This window comes from Bubalus bubalis, chromosome 18, assembly GCF_019923935.1.
Source record: "Bubalus bubalis isolate 160015118507 breed Murrah chromosome 18, NDDB_SH_1, whole genome shotgun sequence".
NCBI lineage: Eukaryota > Metazoa > Chordata > Mammalia > Artiodactyla > Bovidae > Bubalus > Bubalus bubalis.
In genome coordinates, this window is record NC_059174.1 from 48,926,523 (window position 1) to 48,948,852 (window position 22,330).

Below are 22,330 nucleotides of genomic sequence, written 5' to 3' on the forward strand. Positions count from 1 at the left end.
GCGGGCTACAGTCCAAGGGGTCCCAAAGAGTCAGATTCAACTGAGTGACTAACACTTTCATCTGTTGAAAAGCACATAAATCTCTTTTTTAGAGAAAAACAGAAGATCAGAATATGTGCGTCCCCTTTAAGAATGGAAGTTAGTTTTTGATCCATAATGTGTTAACTGGATTTGAAGGCCAAAAACAATGTCGAGGCAAATGTGTTCTTGAATTCCAGAGTATTTACTGTTCTCCAGCTTTTAACACCCAGGGAGAAAAAAGATAAGAACACTCCCAGTGCTAATGAAACTTGTTAGTTTTTCTTTCCTGTTAAAGATATTTATACTTGAATTCTTTGTAAGGTTTGAAATATTTTTAGATGAAATCCATAAATGAAAAGCAATGGTTGGTTTAAAAGTTAGAGATGGTTAATACAGTCATATCAGACACTAAAAAAAAATTTGGTAATAATTTACTAAGCTTGTTCTTAAATTTGAAAGTTATTAAGATCCTTATGTGGTTATGTGGTTGAGAGTTTGTTTTTTTTCCCCCCTCACTTTCTACTGCAATTAATTTTTTTTAATATCAAGTGATTTATGACCAGTCTTACTTGGTTTTTCTCCAACATAAATTCCCCTGTGAAGAAAGACTTCCAAGGCAAACTCTGGGCTTTTTATAGGACCCCGCTGGATTCAATAACTTCCTCCAGGAAGTTAGTCAGAAAGTCGTGTCTGACTCTGTGACCTCATGGGCTGTAGCCTGCCAGGCTCCTCTGTTCATGGAATTCTCCAGGCACTGTGGATGGTGACTACAGCCATGAAATTAAAAGATGTTTGCTCCTTGGAAGGAAAGCTATAACAAACCTAGACAGCATATTAAAAAGCAGAGACACCACTTTACCAACAAAAGTCTGTATAGTCAAAGCTATGGTTTTTCCAGTAGTCATGTACAGATGTGAAAGTTGGACCATAAAGAAGGCTGAGCACTGAAGAATTGATGCTTTCAAATTGTGATGCTGGAGAAGATTCTAGAGAGTCCCTTGGACAGCAAGGAGATCAACCCAGTCAATCCTAAAGGAAATCAACTCTGAATATTCATTGGAAGGACTGATGCTGAAGCTGAAGCTCCAATATTTTGGCCACCTGATGCAAAGAGCCGACCCACTGGAAAAGACCCAGATGCTGGGAAAGATGGAAGGCAGGAGAAGGGGACAGCAGAGGATGGGATAGTTAGATAGCATCAGTGATTCAATAGACATGAGTTTGAGCAAACTCTGGGAGATAGTGGAGGACAGAGGAACCTGGAGTGCTGCAGTCCATGGGGTTGAACAGTCGGACACAACTTAGCAACTGAACAACAATGAGGTAGTCGGATTATAACTCTTTGCACGACCATCTTTCCACTATTTGGATCCTCCTTTTAGGCAGTAACTGTGGGTGTGGGTCTTCAGACTCCACATTTTGGGCACAGTATCTTTACTAGTGTGGACAACCATCAAACGACCACTGAGTGAATGTGACAGCACTTTTGATTAAAAAACCAAATTCCAATACAGCCCCAATGAATTATCTAACCTTGGGCAAGTTTTTTTCTTTTTTTTTAATTTTAGGCCACACCATTTACCTGGATGCAGTATCTTTGCTTCCTAACCAGGGATCTAACCTGTGCCTCCTGCAGTGGAAGGGCGGAGTCTCAGCCGCTGGGCCATCAGGGAAGTCCCTAACCTTGGGCAAGTTTATGGTTGCCTGGCTCTCCGCTGACTCACAGAGTTCAGTGGGCAGGAGTGAGCACTCTGGAATCAGATTGCTCGATTTGGCAGTTGCCCAGTTCTTCAGACTTGGGCAAATGACTGAACTGCCCAGGGCCTGCCGGCCTTACGTACAGAATATGGATGGTGATGATGGTTCCTACCTTTTCTGTCGCAGTGAGGATTACATGAGGTGATGCGTGTTTGCTTCAGAGCACAGTGCTTGAGACTTTAGACAGAGTGTAAATGTTCGCTGTTAGAGTTATGGAAATATGGTCTATGGCACTCACTTCATGGTGTTTTCTTTAATAATTTTTATTTATTGATTGATTGGCTGTGCTGGGTCTTCGTTGCTGCTTGGGTTTTTCTCTAGATGGGGAGAACAGGAGCTACTCTCTTTTTTCGGAGCATGGGCTCCAAGGGGCTTCCCAGGCGTGCTAGTGGCAAAGAACCCACCTGCCAAAGCAGGAGACGAAAGAGACGTGGGTTCGATCGCTGGGTCAGGAAGATCCCCTGGAGGAGAGCTTAATAACCCACTCCAGAGTTGTTATTCTTGCCTGGAGAATCCCATGGACAGAGAAGCCTGGTGGGCTACAGACACAACTGAAGTGACTTAGCATGCATGCATGGGCTCCAGGGCACATGGGCTTCAGTAGTTGTATCTCCTGGGCTCTAGAGCACAGGCTCAATAGTTGCTCTGAGGCATGTGGGACCTTCCTGGATGAGGGATCAAACCCATGTCCCCCTGGCAGGCAGATTCTTTATCACTGAGCCACCAGGAAAGCCCCATAGTGTTTTGTTTTAAGAACTAAAAGGAGTGATGTGTTCAGTGATTGACAGTAATCTGCATAGAGGGAACACTCCCCCTTGTCTCTTTTACTTGTTCTGAGGCAGTTTTGTCTCCTTTCAATGCACCCAGATGAGCAGCTAGCTCTGCTACTTCTTGTTTATCATCCAGAAAAAAAAAAAAAAGTTCTTCTCCAAAAGAAGGACTGCTGGCTTATGCCAGAAAAGCTAACAGAGTGGAGTTCAAGGGCAGCATTGAGGACTGGTGAGAGCCAAGGTAGGTGCTAGCTTGCCAGGGCTACCATAACAGAGTACCACAGACCAGATGGCTTAAACAACTGAAATTGATTTTCTCACAGTTCTGCAAGTCCAGCATGAAGGTGCCAGAAGGACTGGTTTTCTCGAGGCCGCTCTCCTTGGTTTGCAGACGGCCGCCTTCTCCCTGTGTTCTCACGTGACCTTTTCTCTGGGTGTACATGCCCTTGGTGTTGTTTCCTCTTCTAACAAGGACACCAGTCCTATAGGGTTAGCTCCAGCCTTTCAACTTCATTTAAGCTCAGTTATCTCCAAACTCAGTCACACTTGGGCATCAGGGCTTCAGTGGACGGATTTGAAGCGGGGAGGGCATGTTTCAATCCAGAACAATGTGCTAAGGCTGGAGGTGAGCAGGGAGCAGAACCAGATCACAAAGGGCCTTGGGAGGCCTGTTTGGGAGTTTCTTCTTGACCCACCCACCTATGAAGGTCCCCGGGGAATTGGCTCCACGCACAGTCCCCTTTCTGTCCTTTACCTTTCAGGAAGGACTAAGCACAGCTCAACGGTGCATTTTTCAAGGTTGTCTGGAATCCTAATTCCTTGGGAGCATAGTGGTTAGGATCCCAGGCTTTCACTGCCATGGCCCAGGTTCAATCTCCCTGGTTGGGGAAACAGAGATCCCGAAAGTTGCATAGCACAGCTGGCCAAAAGAAAAAAAGTTCCCCGGGTAAGAGCAGACCCAGTGGGAATCACTAAAGAGAAGCTGACTGGAGAGCAAGCGCACCTGGGAGGGAGTATGCAAATTAGATGCAAATGACAGCACACACACATACCCCAGTTAGGCTTCCTTCTTTGGGTCAGTGGTCCAAGGCTTTTGAAAAAGAGTCTAAACCTGAACAGAGCAGTCCATAAATTCCTATGTCACCAAATCTGAATGCCCATTGACCAGGGATTGTTCTAGACCCTGGGGCTGTTGCAGAGTTTAGGATCTAGACCTGCACTGTCCAATAAAATATTCTCAATATGAAGCACTTAAAACATGGCTAGTCTGAATTGAGACGTGCTGAAGTATAAAATGGGGCTTTCCAGGGGGCTCAAAGCTAAAGAATCCACCTGCCAATGCAGGAGATGCAAAAGACATGGGTTTGCTGTAGAGTAGAAACTACCACATTATAAAGAAACTATACTCCAAAAAAAAAAAAAATCAAAAAAAGAATTACACACATACACACACAAAAGGGATGCAGCCCTGTGACACTTTGATATTATCCCAGTGAGAGTGATTTTAGGCTTCCAACCTCCAGAACTGTAAAACAGTAAATTTGTGTTGTTAGAGGCCACTAAGTTTGTGATTGCAGGGAAAGAGCAAATTAGCCAAGATGGAGTAGTAAGGCTGTCTTGCCCCTCGGCCTCTTGCTCTTGCCCCATATTTTGTAAATAATGATCATGTCACAGCTGAGATTATTTAAAGCACTGCACACGTGTATCACGAGGCACTCACTTGACCAAGGGCTACTTTCGGTCTGTGGAGCTATATAAGCCCCACCTGGCAAGCCCTTGCAGGTACGTGCCTTTATGTTATGGCTGCTGCCTCAGCTGGGAGAGAAGGTTATGTTATGGCTGTTGTCTGGAAAGAATAAACATGTCTGCAGTTTCTACGGCTCCTCGAGTTTTCTTCCAGCTTCCTCTCTCATGCCTGGTCTACCCCTGGGTTCAGCAAACTGTGTGAGAAGTGAGACAGTGATAATTTGTTACAGGAGCTGTAGGAAACTCCCATGCCCGCTGGATATTTCTTTCCTTCTTCCTTCTTTCCTTTCTTTTTTTCTGGGTATTTCTTTGAGTCACTTTCCTCACTAGCTGAGAGAGCCACTTCCTTCTACGGTGTAGTAGGGCAAGTTCTGGCTGGGTCTTCAATAGCCCCAGAGGGTCTATTCAAACAGGCCCCTTTTCCTCTATACTAAAGTTGATAAGCAAGGAGATTGGGGAAACTGTGTGGAGTTCTGGTAAAGAGGACTGGCGTGTGTATGTGTGTGTGTGTTTCCATGGACTGTAGCCCACCAGGCTCCTCTGTCCCTGGAATTTTCCAGACAGGAATACTGGAGTGGGTTGCCATTTCCTTCTCCAGGGGATCTTCTCAACCCAGGAATCAAACCTAAGTGTCCTGCATTTCCTACATTGCAGGAGGATTCTTTACTGCTGAGCCACCTGGGAAGCCCGAGGACTGGCATATTTGTCTGCAGTGGCCATCAGCATAGACGTCTTTCTATAATTAGGACAAGTACCCAAAAATTGGATAGTTGTTCAACATGCTGAGTCCTTTACATGAGATAAATCATCTCATTTAATTCTGAAAGCAACACTATGACTCAGATAACTATCAGTATCTCATTTTTAAATAAAACATTTTTACAAAATATTGATATTTATTTATTTTGCTGTGCCAGGTCTTAGTTGTGGCATTTGGGATCTCCAGTTTTCATTGCAATATGTGGGATTCTTTTTAGTTGCAGCACGTGGGATCTAATCCGGACCCCCTGCACGGGGATGGTGGCCACTGGACCACCAAGAAAGTCCCTAGCATCCCATTTTAAACCTAAGAAAACAAAGTCTGAGAGGTTGGGTAATGTGCCCACAATGACTAAGACAGAAAAACATAAGCCAAGAGCTAAACTTAGGCTTACATATTGCTGAGAACCACCCTTTACTGATGCGAGAGACTATGACGAACAGGATGGATCTGTAAGTTTCCTTCATTCATCTCACAGGTAGCTGGGTCCCTGTGTTCAGCATTCAGGGTAGAGTGATGAACAGCTCAGGCCAGGCTCTTGCAGCATGGAAGTCACATTCTATCAGAAGGACAGCAGCAACTGAGAAGTCAGCCCACTATGATGAAAGGGATGATGAACATTAAGAGAGGTGAGAGGGAGTGGACAGGATGGGGAGGAGACTTTTTGAAGCAATATGTGGTTCTGAACTTGAAAGCCCACTGCACCCTCCAAAGAGTGTCATAACCAAATTCATCATGTTCCCTATCTTTTGTTTCCCTTGGTAATTCCCCCAACACAAGCTCCTCTTGTCCTCTCAGGTCTCTCATCTCCATCATTCTCTGTGCTGTCCTCTGCTCTACCTGTTCCTGCCTCCCTCCATCCTTCCCAAATTCTGCCACTGCAACCCCTGTTAGCCTTTCACTCCATGTTCCCTCGGACTCTACCTTAACTAACACCAGATCCTTCTCCAGAGATACTCCCCACAATCTTTACTGAAGGCGCTTCATCCACCCGCTCGCCAGACCTCAAGGTCTGGAGGAGGAGAGGAGAGTAATCAGGATATGCTACGGAAACAAATGAACCCAAATCCCAGTGACTCACATAAAGGTAGAGACTCCCTCGTGCGCCATGTCCAACCTGGGTGGCCCGAGTTCTTCTCCACATGCTCCTTCCTTCACCCAGACTGATGGAACAGTGTCTAAAACACCACGGATCTCCTGGCTGAGGGAAAAGAGATGTGAGCTGTGAGCTGGCTCTTGGAGTTTCAGCTCAAAAGAGATATATATTGATGTGTTTACATTTCATTGGCTAAAGCAGGTCATGTGGCCAAGCTTGATATCGAGTATCTTTAGACTCTGCTATCCCTTAGCAACTCAATGCTGTTTTCAGATATTATTAATCTTTCCCCACACTCTTTTTTTAAAATCTTGTTGTTGTTCTTCATTAGCTAAGTCATGTCCAACTCTTTGTGACCCCATGGACTGCAGCTCGCCAGGCTTCCCTGTCCTTCACCATCTCCCGGAGCTTGCTCAAATTCATGTCCACTGAGTCAGGGATGCCATCCGACCATCTTGTCCTCTGTCATCCCCTTCTCCTCCTGTCTTCAATCTTTCCCAGCATCAGGGTCTTTTTCAATGAGTCGGCTCTTCGCATCAGGTACCCAAAGTATTGAAGCTTCAGCATCAGTCTTTCCAACTCTCACATCCATACATGACTACTGGAAAAACCATAGCTTTGACTATATGGACCTTTGTTGGCAAAGTAATGTCTCTGCTTTTTAATATGCTGTCTAGGTTCATCCAGGATTTTTTTAAATCTATTTATTTTTGGCTGTGCTGGGTCTTCGTCACTGTGCATGGGTTTTCTCTGGTTGTGGCAATCAGGGGCTACTCTTTTTATAATAATTTCATTTATTTGTTTGTTTTTGGCCATGCTGGGTGTGTGTTGCTCCTCAAGCTTTCTCAAGTTGTGGTGAACGGGGGCTACTCTTTAGTTGAGGTGGGCAGGCTTCTCGTCGCAGTGGCTTCTCTTGCTGTAGTACATGTGCTCTAGAGCGTGCAGGCTCAGTAGTCATGGAGCACAGGTTTAGTCGCCCCATGGCACGTGGGAGCTTCCCAGACCAGGGATCAGGCCCATGTGCCCTGCATTGCCAGATGGATTCTTAACCACTGGATATCAGGGAAGCCCCTCCTTCTCCATGCTCTTAAAAAAAGTTCTTTCTTCCCCTTGACAGATCTCCTAGAGTAACAGCTAGATCCTCTTCTCTCTTCTCTTCTGACTCCTTAGTCTCCCTAGAAATCTGAGAGTCACACTTAGCTCCTCCCACTCCCTCATTCCATATCAGATCCTTTAGAATGTTCCAGAGGTTCAAAATCCGTCACTTCTCTCATTCCCCACTGAATCTACCCTCTTCCAAATCACCATCATCTCTCACCTGTACTACTGAGTTGCCCTAAAAGTTCATTCAAGTTTTTCCATAAGATGTTGCTGAATACAACAGCAACCTTTCAAATCTTACTCCACAGTTCATTCATGACCTAGTTGTTGCTCCCCAGCCTAATCCTTCTGTAGATTCTCATGTCCTTCAGGGAGAGTCTAAAATCCTTGCTGTTCGTTTTGTTCAGTCACTAAGTCATGTCTGACTCTTTGCAATCCCATGTAAACCACATATATTACTGCAAGCCCTATTTTCCCATTCCATAGGTTGTCTTTTCCGGTTTTGCTTGCTTGTTTATTTACAATTACCTTTGCTGTGCAAAAGTTTGTAAGTTTGATTAGGTCTCATTTGTTTGTTTTTATTTGGACCATAAAGAAGGCTAAGTGATGAAGAAGTGATGCTTTCGAACTGTGATGTTAGAGCAGACTCCTGAGAGTCCCTTGGACTGCAAGGAGATCAAACCAGTCAACCCTAGAGGAAACTGATCCTGAATATTCATTGGAAGGCAAATACTTTGGCCACCTGATGCGAAGAGCCAACTCACTGGAAAAGACCTTGATGCTGATAAAGATTGAAGGCAAGATGAGAATGGGACGACAGAGAATGAGATGATTGGATGGCATCACTGACTCAATGGACATGAGCTTGAGCAAGCTCTGGGAGATGGTGAAGGACAGGGAAGCCTGGCGTGCTGCAGTCCATGGGGTTGCAGAGTCAGACACAACTGAGCAACTGAACAGCAATAACAATATGTCAGAGAATGTTTTGCATATACTTTCTTCTAGGAGTTCTGTGGTGTTACATCTTAGGTTTAAGTTTTTAAGCCATTTGGTGAAACGCTCACTCTGTGAGTGCTTGCTCTCCCAGATCTGGAACTGGATGAAGACAGAGACTGCCACATGCCCAACACATTGACCATGCTCAGGAAATATTTTTCCAATGAGAGAATGAGTTTGTCATACATGAAGTCAGGGGAAGGGAAATAGTAAAGATGACTAGATGAGATTATATATGAGTGAATCAGCTTCCCAAGATAATCAAGAGAGGCAGAGGAGGGCTGGGACGCTTGCGCCACCTCTGATTCACTTAGTCCTGAACTTATCGGACATGACTCCCTTCCTGCATTTCCCTCTGTGTTTCTAGACCTCAGAAAATGCTTTCCTCACCCACACTTATTCAGAGAATCTGGTTTCAAGCCTGAGAGAGTGTTCCCGTCCCTCGTCCCCCTCCCTAGCTCCTGCTGTTCTCACCTCTCCCCCAGTTCTCCTTCTCCACACATCCCACAGGTCCTCTAAGCCAAGGCATCTGCAGAGTCTGAAGCATCCCCGAGATGCTGCCCGTCCTCAGCTTCATTCCTGAGCAGAAGGGCCCTGGAAAAAGAAACATGATGCATGAGTGAGATACATCCCAGGCCTGGGCAGAAGTCTGTCTGCCAAACCGGCCGCGTAATGGGTGTGATGGGAACAGCTTGGTGTTTTGGGGTTTTGTTTATTTATTTGGTTAGCTTTTGCTTTTTCTTTCCTTTTTTTTTGTTTGTTGTTGTTGTTGTTTGTTTTTTGGAATAGCCTTGACAAGGCCCCTGTGTCAAATCATAGTTTCTTCCCTCGAGGCCAAGATGGTGCCTGAAATCATAGCATCAGAGATGCTAGGACTGGCCTTCTGGGACAGTCATAACAACGTACCACAGGCTGGGTGGCTTAAACAATAGAAATTCATTTCTCATAGTTCCAGAGGTAAATGCCCAAGATCAGGGTGAGGGCAGGTGTGGCTTCTTCTGAGCCTCTCTTCTTGGCTTGTAGATGACTGCCTTCTTTCCTCTGTGGACACACATCCCTGATGTTTCTTTGTGTGTTCAAATTTCCTCTTCATGTAAGGACTCCAATCATGATTGAATTGGGACCCATCTAATGGCCTCATTTTCACCTAATCACCTCTTTAAAGGTCCTATCTCCAAAGAAAGTCATTTCAAGGTCTTGAGGATTAGGTCTTCAACACATGAATTTGGGGGTGGGGATGGGAGGGAGACAGTTCAGCCCATAAGAGACATTCCTTGGTTTTAGGATATTAACAGTCCTTCAGGGACTTCCCAGTTGGCCCAGTGGTTAAGAATCACCTGCTAATGCAGGGAATATGGGTTTGATCCCTGGTCCAGGAAGATTCCACATCCCACAAGGCAACTGTGGAGCCCATGCACCACAACGACTGAGTTCGAGCTCTAGAGCCTGAGAGCCACAGCTGCTGAGCCCACATGCTGCAACTGCTGAACCCCAAGCATGAGGAGCCCCCTCACCACAGCGAAGAGTAGCCCCCTCTTGCCACAATTAGAGAAAGCCCACGCGCAGCAATGAAGACCTAGTGCAACCAAAAATAAACTAATTTTAAAAAACAGACCTTCAGTGTTCTCTGAATAAAAGCAGTAATGATTAGATTAATGAGTAATTGAATTTGCTGTCTGTGAATGCTAGGGACAGGGTATAATTAATTTAAAAATGAATAGGTACAATTAATTGTATGTAAACTAGCACTGTCATTCAATGCCAGTGGGGGAGGCCTGGGGCCCCAGACATTTCCTCTTGGTTGGGCCAGTCTTGAAGGAGAGAGAGTGTGCCTCAAGTACATCCTTAGAGCTCCAGAAACAAGAAAGCATGAATCTAGAAAAGTAAAGACAGCTCTAGACTCGGTGCTTTTTCTGGGGTTATCAGCATAAAGCCAGGATGTTAAAGGGCCATTTTCAGAGAAGAAAAATCCTGGGACTTAATCAGAGTGAAAGGAAAGATCACAGTTCTAGATATAAAATTCTAGAACCTGAGAGCAAACCCTTGGTTGGTACTTTTTAAAAAGCCCTCCCTCTAAAAAACACGATGGGAATATATGTTTGTCTCTGCCTTTATGATGAGTAAAGCAAGAGAAAAATTTCCCCTGAGAATTTGTAACAGTAAATCCATATTCCTGTGTGTTTAAAGTCTAAATTTGTACTATCTATGTAGCCTGAAAGATGTCCAGACAAAATTTTAGAGTGGTCCCAAGTTGGCTATATCAACCCTGAATATTCATTGGAAGAACTGATGCTGAAGCTGAAGCTCCAGTACTTTAGCCACCTGATGGGAAGAGCCAGATCCCTGGAGAAGGCCCTGATGCTGGGAAAGATTGAAGGTGGGAGGAGAAGGGGATGATAGAGGATGAGACGGTTGGGTGGCATCACCGACTCAATGGACATGGGTTTGAGCAAACTCCAGGAGATGGTGAAGGACAGGGAAGCCTGGCGTGCTGTAGTCCACGCGGTCTCAAAGAGTCGACATGACTGAGGGGTTGAATAACAACCCAAGCTAGCTATTCCCACAGGTACATGGCAGAAGTAAACACTAACTCTACCCAGGGAAATGAATTTTAAACCCAGGCTTTAAAGAATTTCCACAGATAAAATCCCAAGGAACATGAGTTCCACAAACCTAACAAGCAGAAGTGACAAACCTCAGAGTCAGACTCAGAGCTGGTATGAATATTAAATTATAAGGTATTGAATACAAGATAAATAAATGTTTTAAGAAATCAAAGATGGTGTTTTGAAAATACTGAAGGGAAAAACAGACTATCAAGACTGGCAAGGAAGATTTGAACAAGGGAAACTATAAATTACCTATGTGAAAATTTAAAAACCCAGTAGACAAATGAAATAGATTACATCACCATTGAAAGGAGAAGAAACTAGAACACATATATATTTTAAGAAATTACACAGGGTACAGCATAGGGAGAAAAAATGATGGATATTTTGAACAATGGATTAAGAAATATGGAACAGAGTGGGAAGGTCCAACATACATCTAATTTGTAGGTTTTTTTAAAAAAAGAGAGGGGCTTCCCTGGTGGTTCCCTGGTAGTAAAGAGTCTGCCTGCCAATGAGGGAGACATGAGTTCGATTCCTGGTAGGGGAAGATCCCACATGCTGTGCCACAACCACTGAGCCTGTGCTCTAGAACCTGGGAGCCACAGCTACTGAAGACCGTACACCCTAGAGCCTGTGCCTCTCAACAAGAGAAGCCACTGCAGTGAGAATCCTGTGCATCACAAGAGAGTAGCCCCTGCCTGCTGCAACTAGAGAAAAGCCCGGGCAGCAATGGAGACCCAGCAGAGCCAGAATAAATAAAAAGATAATAGAAGGGAGAGAAGCACATTTGCTAATGTCTGGAAAATTTTCAGAATTGATAAGAAAGATTCTTCCTCAAATTCAGGAAACCCAATGAATCCCAAGCAGAGTATTTTTTTTTAATATCCACACTAGGTAATTAGTAAACCTTAGCCCACTAGAGAGAATATCATTAGAATAGCCCAAGCATTACTTTTAATTTTTCAATAGCAATAATCCAGAAGATAGTGGAATGAGATCCTCAAAGGGCTAAAATAAAATAACTGTCACACTAGCACTGTATGCCCAGAAAAATACCTTTCAAGAACAAAAAGAAAATGATTGTTTAGACAAACTAAAAACTAGGAATTAATTCCCAAGATACCCTTTTCAAAAGAATTTCTAAGAGATATACTTTGGGAGGAAGAAAACTAATCCTAGAATGAAGTTCTGAAACACAAGAAAGAATAAGAAAAGAAAAAGTAAACAAAAGCACGAGGGAAACATACCAAAAATATCAAAACTCTACCAAAAGTACAGTAACAATGTCAAATTTTAATGTTTAAAAAAGAACTAAAATCTTGAACAAGTTATAAATGGAGAAGATTTTGTGGAATGCACATGATATTTTTAGAGTAAGTACAAAAAGAACAGACAGTAAGTGTAAAACTTTCAATATAGCATAGAGGGGAAAACAGAAATGGTGGGAGCAGACTCAATTCAAATGAATGCCGGAAGGAGAATAATGGGAAAGGCAAAACAGAAATGGACAACATGACAGGATGAATTCTGTACCTCCCCTCTTTGGAGAATAGATGAGAGCATCTTTGTGCAAATCAGTTGAAACATGATGTTTATAGTTGTTAAATGGAAGTCTGAATATGTGTAGAAAGATACATATGGGACTTCCCTGGTGGTCCAGTGGCTAAGACTTCATGCTTCCATAGTGGGGGGCATGGGTTTGATCCCTGGTCAGGGAACTAAGATCCATTTGCTGCATGACATGGCCAAAAAAACAACAACATATGTATGGATGCTGAGTAGTCAAAAGGGTGGGTGAACTGCTTTCATGACTAATTGTTTCTTAGCCCAAACCCACCCTTTCACACTCCACTTTCTGGCTCTGAGGCTGCCAGCTCCCTCTTTGATTCTGCTGAGAGGGAGCACAAGAAAGACAAAAGGCTGGAAGGAGAAAGTACATGTTTCTTCCTGTTTCGCTTGCTGTTCCCGTCAGCATTACTCCAGCAGTAGTTCTTCTCCCTGATGGCAGCAGCTGACTCCTGTCTTTTCCACATTCTCAGTCTCATTTCTGTCTCTGAAACACCGAAACCAGCTGTCCCCTCATCAGAGGACTGGGTTCTGGCTCTACAGGAGTATTCCTTCAACCTTCTAGATTCTAATAACCTTATTATAATAACTCTATGATGTTCACATCATAGAAAACAGGGCTGTCCTGGTGGCTCAGTGGTAAAGAATCTGCCTGCCAAAGTAGGAGATTCGGGTTTGATCCTTGGGTTGGGAAAATCCTCTGGAGAAGGGAATGGCAACCCGCTCCAGGATTCTTGCTTGGAGAATCCTATGGACAGAGGAGTCTGGCTGGCTCTAGTCCACGGGGTTGAAAAAGAGTTGGATGCAACTTAGGGACTAAGCAGCAACAACAGTCACAACTAGAAACCTATTCCCTTTGTTGCCTCAGTCCCAGGGGCTGAATGCCTGCATCTCTTATCTCTGATTAATACAACGTCCCCATTTTGTCATCTTAGATGTTGATCTATTTCACCAACTCAATCAATTCCTTAAATTCTCTCCGTTAAAATAACTGGTACAGTTTCTGTTTTTCTGACCAAACCCTAGTTAGTATTGTCTCCTGTAGCTATATGACCAAATTTTGGCCAGTGGAATAAGAGCAGATGTAAGGTAGGTAACTTCTGGTCTTGTCTTTAAAATGAAGCTAATTATTCCATACTTCTGCCTTCTGTCTTCTGAAACAGGGGAACAGATTTAGTGACCCTAAGATGGCTTCACCCATATGAGCCAGGATGATGCCTCGAGCAAAGCAGTAAGATAGCTGGGACCTGATGACCTCTTGGGGCGGGGCCACCCACCTTCTCTGGGACATTTTGTGAAATAAATGTCTTCTGAGGCAGCGTGTTCTAGACTCTCTTTATTATACCATAGTCATTCATCCTAGTGTAAATGGCTCTAAACACCAAAAACACAGGATCCCCAAAACTTAAATAATATAACACAAATAACTCTCGGCTTAGAAAATAAAACACAGGAATTTCCTGGTGGTCCAGTAGTTAAGAATCTGCCTGTCAATGCAGGGAACATGGGCTTGATCCCTGGGCCAGGAAGATTTCACATGCCATGAAGCAATTAAGCCTATGCACCGCAACTACTGAGCTTGAGCTCCAGCGCACAAGCACCGCAACTGCTGAAGCCAGCATGTCTCAGAGCTAGCGCTCTGCAATAGGACAAGCCGGGGCAGTCAGAAGCCCGTGCACCGCAACTAGAGAGTAGCCTCTGTTCTGTGCAACTAGAGAAAGCCCATACACAGCAACAAAGACTCAGTGCGGCCAAAAATAAATGAAATAAATCCTATAACTGAATGGCAATAAAAGCGCTACGAAAGCAATGTTTCAAGGGTAATACGTTGCTTTGAACGTTTTTATCGAAAGACTGAAAACAAACGGAGGAAGCCTCAGTTTAGAACTTAAATATGAAACAACAGAGAAAAATCTAAAAAGGAAAAAGAAAATAATTTAAAGGCTGAAATTGATAGAGTGAAAACACAGAGAAGACCAAGAAAAAAAAAAAACCTCAAAACTTGGCAATTTGAAATTCTAATAAGATAGAAATGCTTCAGGCAAGACTGATAGAAAAAAGAAAGATGCAAATAAAAACAAAATGCATAACTGAAAAGGGGGAACTATAGATAGAGATATTTTCAAATGATAAAATAAAATTTTGAACTACATAGACCAGTGCACTTGAAAATCTTGACAAAACAGACAAATTTCCACAAGAATAGAAAATGCCAATACTGAAACAGGAAACAGTAAACTCTGAAGAGACCAAAAGCCATTAAAGAAACTATAGGTAAAAGAACTGATGCTGAAGCTGAAACTCCAGTACTTTGGCCACCTCATGTGAAGAGCTGACTCATTTGAAAAGACCCTGATGCTGGGAAAGATTAAGGGCAGGCGGAGAAGGGGACAACAGAGGATAAGATGGTTGGATGACATCACCGACTCAATGAACTTGAGTTTGGGTAAACTCTGGAAGTTGGTGATGGACAGGGAGGCCTGGTCTCAAAGAGTTGGACACAACTGAGCGACTGAACTAAACTGAACTGATATGATAGTAAACAACTAGAAACTCTAACAAAAAATAAGATCCCATTCAGAACAGTAACAAAATTTAAAGGTAATCTAGGAATTCATCTGTCAATCCACAAGATGTTTATGAAGAAAAAATAATTAGGATTCCCTGGCAGTCTAATGGTTAGAACTCCGAGGTTTCACTGCCAAGTACTTGGATTCAATCCCTGGTCTGGGAATTAAGATCCCAGAAGTCACATGGCATGGCCAAAAAAGAAAATAATAATAATGTTATTAAAGGAAACAGAAGAAATCTAAGAAGGGGAGATGTACCATGTTCATGAATGCAACAATTTAATATTATTAAGATGTTTCTTCTATCTAAATCAAGATATAAATTCAATGCAAGCCCAAATTCCAGAAAGATTTTTTTAGGAAACAAAATAAATGGATTAAAAAATGTATGTGGAAGAATCAAGACTCACAAACAGATAAGAGGATCTGTATCAAGTAAGATATGCCAAATGGACTTCCTGGTGATCCAGGTGATCCAGTAGCTAAGACTTCATGCCCCCAGTGCAGGGGCCCCAGGTTCAATCAGATGCTGCAACAAAGACCTGCCACAGCCAAACAAATAAATAAATAAAAATAGTTTATCGAAAAGATATACCAAAAAGCCAGAGTAAAGAAAGAAAATAAAGGTGGAACGGCACATGATCAGACAAACTGATCAAAGGAACAGGAAAGAGACATGTGTATATGAAAGACCTTGAGATATTTCAGAATAAGCATCCTAATCAGAAGGGAAGAGATGGGCTGCTAAAGGATAACATCATGAAAACTGATTCTTTATAAGGAGAAAAGAAAAGTTGGTTCCCTACTTTTCACCACAATACAAAGGTCAAACAAATGGATTAGAGACCTAAACATGAAAGATAATAAGTCTATAAGGCTAGCATATGCCTTTCACAAGGCTGCAGGAACAAGGGACCACAAACTGGGTGGCTTAACACAACAGAAATGTCCTGTCTCCCAGTTCTGGAGGCTAGAAGTCTAAAACCGAGGTGTGAAGGGGCCAAGCTCCCTCTGGAATCTGTAGGGGAATCCTTCCTTGCTTTGTCTTAGCTTTGGGTGATTTGCTGGCAATCCTTGCAGTTCCTCGGCTTGCAGCTGCACTGCAGAACTCCAGTCTCAGCCTTTCTCATCACATGGCACTTTTCCCTCTGGGTGTCTGTCTCCAAGTGGCTGTCTTCTTATAAGGACATCAGTCCTATTGGGCTAGGGCACTGCCCTACTCCAGTATGACCTCATCTTCATTTAATTCATTACATCTGCAACCACTCTGTTTCCAAATAAAAGCACATTCTGGACTACTTGGGGTAAGGATTTCAGCATATCTGTTTTTAAGAGATGTAATTCAACCCAGAACAGCTAGTAGAAAAATGCAGAATATTTTTATGACTTTGGAGGGAATACAGATGTTTAAACCAAGAAAACAGAAACCATATAATGAGATGGATTTGACTGTATTAAGATTAAAGTTTTCCTGCAAACAAAGACATGATTGAAAAAGTTTAATAAGTGACAAACCAGGAGAACATATTTCCAGCTTCCAAAAAAAAAATGTGATTAAAATCCAGAATATACAACAAAATCCTGCAAATATTTAAGAATGCATGCATGCATACTCAATCGCTCAGTCAGGAACCCCAATAAAAATGGGCAAAAGATATGAATAGGCCTATTTCCCTGGTAGTCCAGTGGTTAAGAATCTGCCTGACAAAAGTTCTTTCTGGGTAACAAAACACTCATGTATTAGCCAGGAATATAGCCATCCGGAATCAAGATTACATTTCAAAGAATCTCTTGAAGCTAAAAAGCCGGGCAACAATGTTCAGATCCATTGAATACAAGTGGAAGTGATTAGATCACTTCCAGGAAATGTCCTCAAACGGATATGTCATGATTATCTGTCCTTTCTTCCTTTCCTATGTCCAGAATGTGGACAGGATGGCTGGAGACAAATAAGTCATCTTTGACTACATAGTGATTTGGGGATGGAGGAAACTCATGGTGGAGCCTGAGTCCCTAACACTATGGAGACAAGTCAACCATGAATCATCTTCTTTCTGGGACACAAAAGTAAATGTATATCTTGTTTAACTGAGTGTTATTTGACAAACCACACACCCAACATAATCCTACCAGAACTCCCCAAAGGAAAATCTTGGCACATCTGGAAAAAGATAGAGGCAGGGATTAAGCACAGGCATGTCCACTATCTCACTCCCTGAAAAATTTTGTCTCAGTCATGGTCATTACTCTGGTTGGAAATCTGAAGAGGGAAATCTGTCTGTCTCTGATCGATTTGAATAATCCAGAAATTTCAGAGTTTATTAATTTCAAGACAAAACTAATCTGAAAGTTGAGTCAAGCACAAAATTATCAGAAATGGCTATATCCATGATTTTCTCCACCCAGGAAAAAAAGCACCTGTCAGAGTAGATTAATCCACAATTAACCTGCAGGTTTGCAATGCGGAAAACTGCTGAAAGTACATATTAGAACTTCTTTCAATATTTGTTTTGACATTTTTATTAAGAGTTTGAGTGAGGAATTAAATTGTAATCAAAAACAGAGATGGCATGATGCCAACAGAACAGTTCATGCCTTGAATAATGGAATCAGAATTACACAACATCAGAACCCCAAGAGGTTTTAAGCTATCATAACTCCCCATTTTACAGCCCAGAAAACTGAGGCTCAGAGTTGTCAACTTGCTTGCCCAAGGTATACCTGGAATCAAGGGTAAAGTTGTTGGTATACCTTCTTTCTACTTTTTCTTCTTGAATGAATGAAAACTATGTCATTAAAAAAAAAAGGAGAATCTGTCTGATAATGCATGTCCCTGGTCCAGGAAGATCCCACATGCCCCAGGATATCTAAGCCCATGCCCAACTACTGAGCCTGCGCACTAGAGCGGGGAGATGCAACTACGGAAGCCCGAGTGCCCTAGAGCCCGTGCTCTACAACAAGAGAAGTCACTGCAGTGAGAAGCCCATGCAGCGCAACTAGAGGGGAGCCCCTGCTCACCACAACTAGAGAAAGCCCACACGCAGAAATGAATACCCAGTGTAGCCAAATAAATAAAATTTTAAAGATATGAACAGGCAATTAACATAAAAGGAAATCTAACTGGTTAACAAGTCTGAAGAGATGCTCAACTTCCTTCATAATCAGTTAGAAAATTATAACTTTTTTAAACTTTTTATTTTGTATTGCGGTATGGCCAGTTACAACATGACATTTTAAATCTATCAGACTGGTCAAAATTAAAAGGTCAGTGAGGGACTAGTATTAGTGAAGTCATGTAGAATTTAGAACTATCATGCACTTTGGTTAGCATAATTCAGTATGTATATCGTATGATCCAGCAACCCCAATCTTGGTGTATAATCCAGAGAAACTGTCACTCAAATCCCAAAGGATATAAGTACAAGACTCTTAATTGAAGTGCTGTTTGTTGTAGCTAAGAATTCAAGGCAATGTAGGTCTTCTTCATTGGTAGGTGAATAATTAAGGATGGTGAACTAATAAATTAGAGTGCTATGCAGCAAACAGAAGCAATTACCTAGATACACAAACAATATGGAATGCTCTTAAAACAATATTGAGCAAAAAATGTAAAAACAGAAACGTAGTTGGTTCAATTTGTATAAATTAAAACCATATACATATACAAAGCACTATACATCTTTTAGAAATATAGACTTAAAAGTACTACTATATTTTAAAAAAAAAGAAATAAAGACATATCCAAGAACCACAAACACATCAGAAAGTGTGCCTTTGAGGAGGAAGAAGAAATGAAAGTTGGAATGGGAATATGGAGAAAAAAAAAATAACGTAAGAGAATAACTTCATACAAACTATTCTTATAGTGTATCAGAAATGAAACAGCATGGTAAAATCAACTCTCAGAAAAAGAAAAGAAAAAAAAAGAATAATGAAAGAATGAAAAAAGAAGTACCAAGGAAATGTTAGAAAAAAGTTGCATTAAAAGCAAAAATCATTAGGAAAGACAACAAAGGCTTTTTCATATTGATAAAAGAAATAATTCACTTATGTCATATTAATATCATAAACCCTTATGCTCCTAACAACGTAACTTCAAAATATATGAAGCAAACACTGTTACAGTTAAAAGGAGAAATGAACATAGCCTCACTCATAATAGACTTATTTACACCTTCCAGAAGCCAGTAGATCAGAGGGGGAAAAAAGGACGGACATAATAGTTAAGAATTAGATCATTAATAAACTTGTATGGTCAGACCTCTTATCCCAACAACTGGAATGCACATCATTTAAAGACGGAACACAGTCGGGCTCAGCCCAGGCCGAGGCCAGGTCAGGGCTCCTGCTCGGGGTCCTTGGGCCCCTCGTCGGGGCGCCCGGGGTCCCTATGCACACACCAAGTTCATGCAAGGACCGGTCGAAGCTGGGGCCGGAGGGAGGGGACCTTATTTCCTAGGGTCAATTCTCTTGCGGTCTCGGCCCGCTGACCCTTTGACCTCTCACCTACAGGGCCCTTGGCGGCCGTAAATCGGCCGGTCGCCCGAGCTCCGAGGACGCTTCGCGCCCCGTCGCCTCCCGGCCTCATTAGGCCGGCAGGGCTGTAAAGCAGGAATCAGCCGCTGCCTAATCCGGACTTGGGGTCAATGCGAGCCCAATGTGCACAAAGACGGCTTTGGAGCAAGAATTTGGAATATGCATTTAAGTTGTCGTGCTTTGCACTGGAAACCCCTGGGCGATTAAAATAAGCCTGCCTCGTCGTATTTTCTATCCTTTTCTTATGTGTAGTTCCTGCAAGTCAAAGGGGCCGGAGTCCCTTCTGCAGTTTGGGAACTTATTTTGAAATAGCTACCAAACAGATTTTTTCCCCCTTTGCGTGAAGTTTCCTTCCAGGCTTCAGCCTCTTCACCCCACCCTCTGACTGGAATAGAGTATTGACATCTTTGAGAGAGCAAAGGAGGTAGATGGTGCTTGCTGTATATTTTATTTTTGATGATGCTTGCTGTATGCTTTATTTTTCCATGCTATAGTTTGAACCCTGAGGTTTGAGCTTTTTCCTGGTTAAATCTCTTGGTACCAAAAGTGTGGAAAATGAAATGTTCATTAACTTGAAAAATCTTGAGCCAATGGATAGGCAGTTTGTCTCTTTGAGAACTGCAGCACCCAGTCTCTAAGATTGACTTTAAAATCAAGCTAAAGATGCACTGGTGAACTATCTTCCCTGGATACCTGCGATGTTCTTTGGGTCATTTGATATGGTAAAACTGTGGCTGATTTTCACAAGAGTTACGTGAATGGAATTTCTGTAAAACTGGACAAGTGACAAATTGGTAGAGATCTTTTTGTTTGTTTGAATGATAACTCCAAAGGGCCCTCCCTTTCCCTCTAAGGTGTGGTTTCTGCCATCACTATTGAAATTTACGGCCTGAAAAACACTAAGTTTGTGGAAGCCTTTAAAGGGGGGAGTGTTCAGAGCACTTGGACTAATAATAACACAGGAGCAAAACTTCTTTGAGTAAGATTCTTGTCAAAAACCTGTTGAAACTAAAGAAAACATATTTCTTTGAAAATCATCTAATAGAGCAAACAGTTTCGTATATTTTTAATGTGATGACAGTCCAACCTGTCTACTGATCTGATGAATAGAGAAATGTGAGCTCTATAGTAACTAGAAGAATCAGATCAGATCAGATCAGTCGCTCAGTCATGTCCGACTCTTTGCGACCCCATGAATCGCAGCACGCCAGGCCTCCCTGTCCATCACCAACTCCCGGAGTTCACTCAGACTCACGTCCATCGAGTCAGTGATGCCATCCAGCCATCTCATCCTCTGTGGTCCCCTTCTCCTCCTGCCCCCAATCCCTCCCAGCATCAGAGTCTTTTCCAATGAGTCAACTCTTCGCATGAGGTGGCCAAAGTACTGGAGTTTCAGCTTTAGCATCATTCCCTCCAAAGAAATCCCAGGGCTGATCTCCTTCAGAATGGACTGGTTGGATCTCCTTGCAGTCCAAGGGACTCTCTAGAGTCTTCTCCAACACCACAGTTCAAAAGCATCAATTCTTTGGCGCTCAGCCTTCTTCACAGTCCAACTCTCACATCCATACATGACCACAGGAAAAACCATAGCCTTGACTAGACGGACCTTTGTTGGCAAAGTAATGTCTCTGCTTTTGAATGTGCTATCTAGGTTGGTCATAACTTTCCTTTCAAGGAGTAAGCGTCTTTTAATTTCATGGCTGCAGTCACCATCTGCAGTGATTTTGGAGCCCAGAAAAATAAAGCCTGACACTGTTTCCACTGTTTCCCCATCTATTTCCCATGAAGTGGTGGGACCAGATGCCATGATTTTCGTTTTCTGAATGTTGAGCTTTAAGCCAACTTTTCACTCTCCACTTTCACTTTCATCAAGAGGCTTTTGAGTTCCTCTTCACTTTCTGCCATAAGGGTGGTGTCATCTGCATATCTGAGGTTATTGATATTTCTCCCGGCAATCTTGATTCCAGCTTGGGTTTCTTCCAGTCCAGCGTTTCTCATGATGTACTCTGCATATAAGTTAAATAAACAGGGTGACAATATACAGCCTTGATGAACTCCTTTTCCTATTTGGAACCAGTCTGTTGTTCCATGTCCAGTTCTAACTGTTGTTCCTGACCTGCATACAAATTTCTCAAGAGGCAGCAGGCGGTCTGGTATTCCCATCTCTTTCAGAATTTTCCACAGTTTATTGTGATCCACACAGTCAAAGGCCTTGGCATAGTCAATAAAGCAGAACTAGAAGAATAACCTTCACCAAATGGCAAGTTTCTAATGTTTGTTCTCTGATTGGGTGTGTATGTTGTTTTATTAAAACACAACCTATGTAAAGACCATTTGAGCATAAGATGTTAAAAATAGAAGATTCCATTGTGTTTTATTATAAGCTAGCTTTTAAAACAACATATCCAATAACATTTTATGATATTTTTCTAAGAGTAAATGTAGCTTGTTTTGACCTATCTGCAGTTCACTTTTTGGTTTTTTTGTGCCAGTGCTGTCCTGCTTGGTATCTGGGACAGTCTCTAATTCCTGACAATGAACTTGATACTGATGTTGGTATACAGCAGCCAGCCCTCCATAACACTATCTATCCTAAATTCAGGGTTAATGCCAAACCTACTGTGTAATAAATGATTTACCGAAGTTTCAAAGAAAACCACGTCAATTTGGATGTCTGTTACCTTGAAGTGATCATTTTAAGAGCAGTAGCTTCTTCCCTAGGTATAAAAAGACTATTTTCTTCTTTTGGTGTATTTCATTCTGTATTGAGCAATCATTTGTGAAATGAAAAAGCAAAA

At 42.4% G+C, this 22,330-nt stretch overlaps 1 protein-coding gene across 1 annotated transcript in view; it reads right to left on the minus strand.

Annotated features, from left to right (window-relative positions):
- The window catches only part of LOC102396331 (vomeronasal type-1 receptor 1-like), a 63,850-nt gene that overhangs the window by 37,107 nt on the left and 4,413 nt on the right, over positions 1-22,330 (minus strand). Inside the window, exons 2-4 of the mRNA XM_045163479.1 lie at positions 8,723-8,842; positions 6,137-6,256; positions 5,450-5,651 (exon numbers count right to left, since the gene is read on the minus strand). Of these exons, the coding sequence (XP_045019414.1) occupies positions 5,450-5,451 (2 nt within the window). The 5' untranslated portion in view covers positions 5,452-5,651; positions 6,137-6,256; positions 8,723-8,842. The remainder of the gene's footprint in view (positions 1-5,449; positions 5,652-6,136; positions 6,257-8,722; positions 8,843-22,330) is intronic.